Source organism: Microtus pennsylvanicus, chromosome 14, assembly GCF_037038515.1.
Source record: "Microtus pennsylvanicus isolate mMicPen1 chromosome 14, mMicPen1.hap1, whole genome shotgun sequence".
Classification (NCBI taxonomy): Eukaryota; Metazoa; Chordata; class Mammalia; order Rodentia; family Cricetidae; genus Microtus; species Microtus pennsylvanicus.
This window is the reverse complement of record NC_134592.1, coordinates 4242626-4250925: the sequence shown is the minus strand read 5'-3', so window position 1 is coordinate 4250925 and position 8300 is coordinate 4242626. Positions and strand designations below refer to the sequence as shown.

Genomic DNA, 8300 nt, shown 5'->3' with positions numbered 1-8300 from the left:
AGCACTGTGAAGATACACCAGGAGCAGGCAGACATTTTGCTGGAGTAAGAGCTGAGAGTTCAGCATCTAGACCAGCAGGCAGAAAGAGATAAATGTAGACATCAAAGACCTTGAGACACAATTCCTCCAACTAAGCCACACTTACTTAACCAAGCCACAATTCCTAATAGTTACACTCTCTATATGAATGATTTTTATTCAACCATCACTTTCCTTTTCCTGACCCACATAGTACTGTAGCCATAGCCTACTGCAAAAAGCATTTAGTCCAACTTCACAAGTTCCCATAAACTTATAGTCTCATTCTTGTTCAAAAGTCCAAAGTCAAAAGAGTTTTCTGAGATTCATATGATTTCATAAATATAATCCCCTGTAAAATAAAAAATGAAAGGGCAGATCATATCCCTTTAACATAATATCACTGGCTATACATTACCAATCCAAAATGTAGAAAGATACATAAACAGAGAATACTGGACAAAAGTGAGACCAAAAGCTAGGTTGGCAAACTCAAGGCCCTGCATTTTCCCCATTGTCTCTATAGGGTTTGTCTATTTTCTTTTTATATTATATTGATTTTTATTGAGCTCTACATTTTTCTCTGCTCCCTTCCCTGACTCTCTCCTCCCACATCAGCCCTCGCGCAAGGTCTGCATGCTCCCAATTTACTCAGGAGATCTTGACTTTTTCTATTTCCCATATAGATTAGATCTATGTAACTCACTCTCAGTGTCCTCATTGTTATCTAAGTTCTCTGGGATTGTAGTTTTTAGGCTGGTTTTCTTTGCTTTATGTCTACAAAACACCGATGAGTGAGTACATGTGATAATTGTCTTTCTGTGTCTGGGTTACCTCACTCAAAATAAGGTTTTCTAGCTCCATCCATTTTCCTGCAAATCTCAAGCTGTTGTTTTTCCCTGCTGTGTAGTACTCCATTGTATAAACGTATCACATTTTTCTTATCCATATAGATTGATATCTATCCTCATGCACAAAGATCAAGTCCAAATGGGTCAAAGACCTTAACATAAATCAATCCACAGTGAACCTCAGGGAAGAAAATTTGGGAAGTAGCCTGGAACTCATGGGCACAGGAAACTACTTCCTGAATAGGAGCCCAGAAGTGCAGACATAGAGTAACAATAAAATAAATAAGTGGGACTTCCTGAAACTCAGAAGCTTCTGTAAGTCAAAGGACCCAGTCAATAGCACTAGTAGGCAACGGAATGGGGAAAAAAATTTAACCAACCAAAAATTGGAAACAGGATTGATCTTCAAAATATCTAAAAACTCAAGAAACTAAATGTCAAATTACCAAATATTCCATTAAAAATGGGAACACAAACACACACAAATATAAATGTGTGGAATACATGAATATATATATATATATATATATATATATATATATATATATATATATATATTGAAATTCTGAACAGAATTCTGAACAGAAGAATTTCAAATTGTCAAAAGACAGTTAAGTAATAGCTCAACATCCTTAGCATTCAGGGAAATGCAAATCAAAACAACTCTGAAATACCATCTTACAACATTTGGAATGGGTAGAATCAAAAACACCTATGATGGCTTTTTCTAGAAAAGATGCAGGGTTAGGGGAACACTCTTCCATTGCTGGTAGAAGTACAAACTTGTACAGTAATTTTGGAATTCAGTATGACAGTTTCTCTGATAGTTGGGAATCGATCTACCTCAGGAACCATCAATATAGCCAAAGAATGCACACTGTACCACAAAAGCATTTGCTCAACTATGTTCATTGTAGCATTATTCATAATAAAAGAACTTGAAACCAAAGTAGATTACCCTCAGGTGATTAATGGGAAAAGAAAATGTGGTACATCTACACAATGGAAAAATACTCAGAGGTGAAACAAAATGACACCATGAAATTTGCAGACAAATGAATGAAACTAGAAAAAAACATCCTGAGTGAGGTATTCCAGACCCAGAAAGAAAAACATGGTACATACTCACTTATAAGTAGATATCAGATATAAAGCAAAGAATATCCAACCTATTAATCCATAACCATAGAGAAGCTAGGTAACAAGTAGAATACTAAGAGAGGCATACGTGAATCTCACTAGGAAAGGAAAATAGACAACAACTTCTGAAAAAATGTGATTGTGGGATGGTGAGAAGGGAAGGTGAAAGGGCACAGTGAGGGGAGAAAGGAAGAGGGAGGAGAACATGAGGGGAAAAGATCAAATGTTCGTGATTGTAGAAAGACAGAGAGAGAGAAAGAAAAAAGATATCTTGATTGAAGGAGCCATTGTGTGGCTAGCAAGAAACTTATCACTAGGGGTGTTTCCAGGAATCAACAAAGATAACCCCAGTTAAGACTCTAATCTTTGGTCCCATCCATGTACACTTAGCAGTTTAAGGCTGATATGATAAGAAAAAGATAGACATAAATAGCAAAGACAGATTCAGATGGAAAAAACCTCTAAAATATTTATGTGTTAAAATATATATAGGCTTGGGAGAGAAAATAAAAAGGGGAGACAAAGACCTTTAAAAGAAATATACTAATGAAAATATAATAAATCACATAAAGTTGGAAAATACACAGTGAGGTTTCTGTTGTGCCCTGTCCCAAAACCATTCAGTCCCAAATAAACACACAGAGGTCCACATTAATTATAAACCCAGTTGATCTATTAGCTCTTGTGTCCTGTAAACTAGTTCTTACATCTTAAATTATTAATTATTCTTATCTATGTTAGGTTTGGTACCTTTTTCAATGAGGCATGCTGATCTTGTTTCCTATGTCATAGTTTCCTATAGTCATAGACATCATCTATGTCTCGGTGATGACTGTAGACTGCATCTTTCCTCTTCTCAGAATTCTCTTGTTCTCATTGCCCTGCCTCTACTTTCTGCTTGCTCACCCAGCCTATATTTCCTGCCTAGCTATTGGCCAATCAGTATTTTATTAAAAATAATACAAGTGACAGGATAAAAGACCATTGTCCCACAGCAACAGAAAGTCTGGATTATGTATATTATTGTGTTGTCTTTAAAAGTATTGGTTGCTATAAAAACCTTAGATTATGGAAACTGCCATATTAAACCAATCTATATATTTTAAAATTATCATGACTTCACAATTAAAATCATAAGATTTGTTACTTTCTGGGAGAAGTTATGCTTTTATTGGCACAGGAAATAATAGCTTAAGGATTCATTCCTCGTATAAAAGGCCACATTGATCACATGTAGCAGCAGGCCACTTGCTTGTTCCCAGTCACCAAGCCAGCTTAGCCCTAAAATATTCACACAGAAGCTATATTAATTAAATCACTGCTTGACCCATTAGTTCAAGTTCTTATTGGCTAACTCTTACATTAATTTAACCCATTTTTATTAATATGTATATCACAGTGGGACAGTGATTTTCTGGGAGAGATTTGGCGTATCTGTTAATGGCAGCTCCATGATGTCTCTCTGACTTTACCCTTCTTTCTCCCAGCATTCAGTTCTGTCTTCCCTGCCTACCTAAGTTCTGCCGTATCAACAGATCAAGGCCGTTTCTTTATTCATTAACCAAATAAAGCTACATACAGAGAGAAGGGTCTCCCACACCAATCAAGGAAGAACCCCTGAAAAAATTTCAATGGGAAATTCTGGCCCAGATTATTCAGCATCCAGGACAACCTTCAGGCTTGTCACTGAGGCGATCCACCCTCAAAAAGTACTCCAACCAAGACTTGATCATCATCTTAAATTTTCCCAGGAACCCCACAAAGATTATCACCACCTCCACCAGCATGAAGTAATCTGGAGAACTATACCCACATTACCAAAATATTGGATATAAAACTTTGTACTTATTTAAGAGGGGGGTTGTTGTAACTTGTTATTGGTAATATTAAAAAAATGACTAAACAGAGGAAATAAATTTATAGATCTTTTTCTAAAAAAAGAAGAAAAAGGGATATGGTATAGAAATGATGTCGAAAAACAGTAGATTATTGAATCTGCTTTAATCCAAATACAACCGTTAATTTCAAAATATTTAAAAAAGGGAATGGATTTTAGTTTATTAACCAAAATTGAAGGTTATTTCTACTATGGTTTAGGATATTGTGTTTAAAAACTTAATTTAAAATTATAACATATAATTAAGAAAAAGAGATTAGTAGTTGTCTATAATTACAAATTTATAGTCATGTTAGTTAGGTTTTCAAGATCATAGAGAGATATATTTCAGATAGATAGACAATCTTCAAACACTTCAAAGACCTACAATAAAATGGCATGCAAAATGTTTTGAGAATTTAGTTTTCCTGACAGTGAGACTCATCTGCTCCTGGCAGCACCAATTAGTTCAAGAGGACGGTGAGCAATGAAGAAACTCCATTTGGAACTTGTTTTGTTTATGACAAAAGCTTGTCATATAATCAAAAAATACTACCCTGGCCTTAATTGCTGACATTTACTGTCCAAATTGCATAAGCAAGATGCAAAAGAAAGTGACTGCCAAACTTTGCTAAGTTGGAAGAACCCTTCAGAATACAGTGCTTCACAGAAAATCCTGTCAGATATTATAAACCTACAGATTGGAGCTGAATGCCCCACAGTTGCAGAAGAACTTTGGTTTGCAGACTAAACAGCTTGTGGTCCCCATCATTAGGTAACATTTTACCATTCTCTGGTCTTTGGTAGAAGTGAACATATAGTCTTAGTTATGAAAGGAGATAAATTTGATATGAAAATTTAGATTCACCAAGATAGGATATATAATAGGGTATATTTTTCTAATTTTGACAAATACAAATGGATTAGATACTGTTAATGTAACTCTCACATTAAGCAACTGCTATTATTGTATATAATTCTCCTTTCTTAACATTATTATTATTATCATCATCATTTATTATTATTATTATTATTATTTTGGAGACAAGCTTTCTCTGTAGTTTCAGTGCCTGTCCTGGAACTAGCTCTTGTAGACAAGCCTGGCCTCGAACTCAAAGAGATACACCTTCCTCTGCCTCCTGAGTGCTGGGATTATAGTTGTGCACCACCACCACCCAGCCCTTTGTTAACATTAAAACATTCCTTTTTAATTTGACAAAAAGTGGAAAATGCTGTGGATAATGCTTATTGTTAAATAAAAAGCTGATTGGCCAACAGTTAGGCAGGAACAAATTGAAGGCAAGTGCCAGTCTAGGAAAATTTTTGAAAGAGGAAGAGTAAATATATGTGATGATCTCCATATGTTATTCAGCCAATTAATTCAGTTTGAGGAACTTTCTGTGTATCTTTGAAACAGGATGTTATTGCCTCAATTGGTTTATTGATTGCTTTTATATCAATTTTGAGAACTCTTTCAGTTTCAACTATACCTACAACTTTTTTTCAGCAGGCACATGTTGCAGGAGCTCCTTCTGCTCCTTCAGTCAATAGCCACTGAGATACCAGCCATGGAGCTTCCACAACACCTGCAAACTGATAATTGTGTGGACTATTTATCTAGAAATGTTTTATAAGCATTGATTGCTCATTACAAATGATGGAGAATTAGTATATACAATTAATGTTTTAGGAGAACTTCTCTACATGGGGAAAAGATTCAACACATTAAGAAATCCTTAACCATATTGTATAAAGCTCACTATAAGTAGATTCATGTTACTTCTCTGTGTAAGAGTAGATCAGAAATATCCTTTGAGAAAGTGCAGCGACACTTATAAGTTACTTGGAATTGTTCTCAGATTGCTATAAATATAAATGTTCTTCATTCTTTAATTAGTGCCATTAGTCATTCTAGGCTGAAAACGTGCTCTATAGAAAAGTTGCCTTCAGACCTTTAGAATCCATGATATTCTCTGTCCAAAGAGAGATTCACGTGCTTCATTTAGCAAACAAAGGGGAAAGAGATTCAAAGGAACAGCAGATTACAATTGACTTCAGGGTGTCAGCCCACCAGGAAGTGAATCCCTGATGGGTAAATCTTGGATATAAAAAAAAAAACCAGTGCCAGAGATCATAAAGTGTCTTTTGATTCTGCTGTGTCATCTTTCTCTGACATGTTGGAATGGTATGAATGTGTATGCAGAGAATCTCACTGTCTGTAATTTATCTCATAGATAAATTTTGTTTTACTGGGCGCTTTTACCTATGGATTAAATGAAGGTTATTTCTTCTTAGGTTGCATTGTCTATTTGATAATAATAATGTTAGTTTAATAGAGTTTTAATGATAAAAAAGAATAAAGTATTCCATAGCTAGAACACATGAGGTACAAGGTAAAGGTAAAAAAAAAATAAACACAAGGTAAAATGTACATTAATATAAATTGGTTAAATTAAGTTATAAATGCTGATGGAATAAGCCTAATCTATAGGAGTTTTCATATTTAATTATAAGTCTTCATGTTACTTTTTAGGGAGCTGGTGGCCCAAAGAAAAATCTATCTACAGGTCTCTACCAGAACATTTTAACTAATTTCAATGTAGGAAACATGGGTAATTTTAAAATGAAATGTCAGGTTTCTATTTCAAAGTTTCATAACTTTCCTGTAACAAAACAATAAAATAAAGAGAAGATCAATTATAAAAAAGGAATAAGATTATGAGTTAAATAAATTATTACATTAGTATACAATCTTCTTTGGAGCAAATACTAAACTTGTAACTTAGACATTTGAAGTTAAAAGAAAATCACAAATTATAACACTTCAAGATAGGGTTTTCCAATATAATAAAATTTCCTGAACCAGAAAGCTACAAAGAAAGAAATATATTATAGGACAAATTCTAATTAGTCTTAATAAGAAATAACTGGAAATGGATAACAGAATAAGTGCTGAAAGAGCAGCAATTAAAGGAGCCAGCAATTAGAGAGACTTCTTTTTACAGGGATCTGTTTTCTATGTGTCTAGGAAGTAATCTCATAATCCTATTCAAAGGCGAAAGGCAGGGTTTTTATTTTGTTTCTGTCTGGGCACATAAGAACCAGATTCCCTCAGGGTTTCTGACACCCTCAGGATGTGGTTTTCACACTGTGTCTCTAGCACAGTAATACATGGCTGTGTCTTCATTCTTGAGGCTATTAATCTGTAGATATGCAGTGCTGACAGAGGTGTCCAAAGAGAAGACAAAGCGTCCTTTGAAGTCATCAGCATAGTTTGGGGTCCCAGTGTCTGTAGTTATGTAGCCCATATACTTTAGTGGCTGTCCTGGTTCCTGCTTCACCCAGTTCATTGAATATTGTGTGAAAGTATAGCCTGAAGCCTTGCAGGAGATCTTCACTGACTGCCCAGGCTGCTTCAGTTCAGATCCAGACTGTACAAGCAGGACCTCTGCTTGAACACCTATGGAGAGAACATGGGAAAGTAACGAGACATGCAACTGCCTCAGTTTACTCTGGATCTCTGGATTTTGATGACTTACTTTGGACAGCTGCCAGCAGGAAAAGGAGCCTCCACATCCACTCCATGTGGTATGAGATTGGGACAGAGTTGTTTCTCTTGACTAATCAGGCACTCCCTTGCTAGGTGAGGAAGGAAAGACTTGGATTTCTATTCTAAAGGCTTTGCATATAGGAGATTTGCATATGACTGGGTGGTGAACAAACCCAGATATTAGTTCTAATATACAAGAATACATGATTCCAAGTGAGTAAGCCCATCCCCAGTGTCTGGTGTTCATGTCTTCATGTTATTTGTGTTGTCCCCCAAGGACTCAGCTGTCTGATCCTGTTTAATGGGGGCAGCAATGGTCTTTGCCTCCCATTCATCATGTGCCTGTCTAAGTGCCTTTATCCTTTCTTGTGTAGACTGTCCTCTACAAACTACATCAGTTCTTCCTTGCCTATTGTTTCTAATTAGGTGTTGCACATGAACTCTTAAGGTTCTTGGCACTCCTGTATTAGGGTCTAACCATTCGTGATGAAGCATATAGAAATAAAATATATTTCTATTCCAAATTATGAAATGGGTGGTCTCTCTTTAAGAAAGTCATGTAATAAAAATTATAGATTTGAAAAAGAGTAAGGGGGTACATGATGAAGTTTAGAAAAATTATGTACTTATATTAATATAACAATTTAAAATTACTATAATAAAATTGGTGAAGCAGACTTTCTAATGAGGAAGTGTATAAATCTGGTAAGATAGATCAGTGGTTATATACATGTGCTTCTTTCCAAAACTCTTGAATTTGATTTCTAGCACCCACATTAGGAAGCGCACAACCACCTATACTTCTCAGTACATGAGGAACAAACCCTGTCAGCCTTCTTTGGCACTTTTGTTCATATACCCACAA

General features: G+C 35.4%; 1 gene segment (V, D, J or C); it reads right to left on the bottom strand.

Annotated features, from left to right (window-relative positions):
* Positions 1–7009: 7009 nt before the first annotated feature.
* Positions 7010–7523, bottom strand: LOC142834874 (immunoglobulin heavy variable 7-4-1-like). The segment is given in 2 exon segments: positions 7010–7345; positions 7425–7523. Coding segments are annotated over 2 exon segments (363 nt in total).
* Positions 7524–8300: the final 777 nt, after the last annotated feature.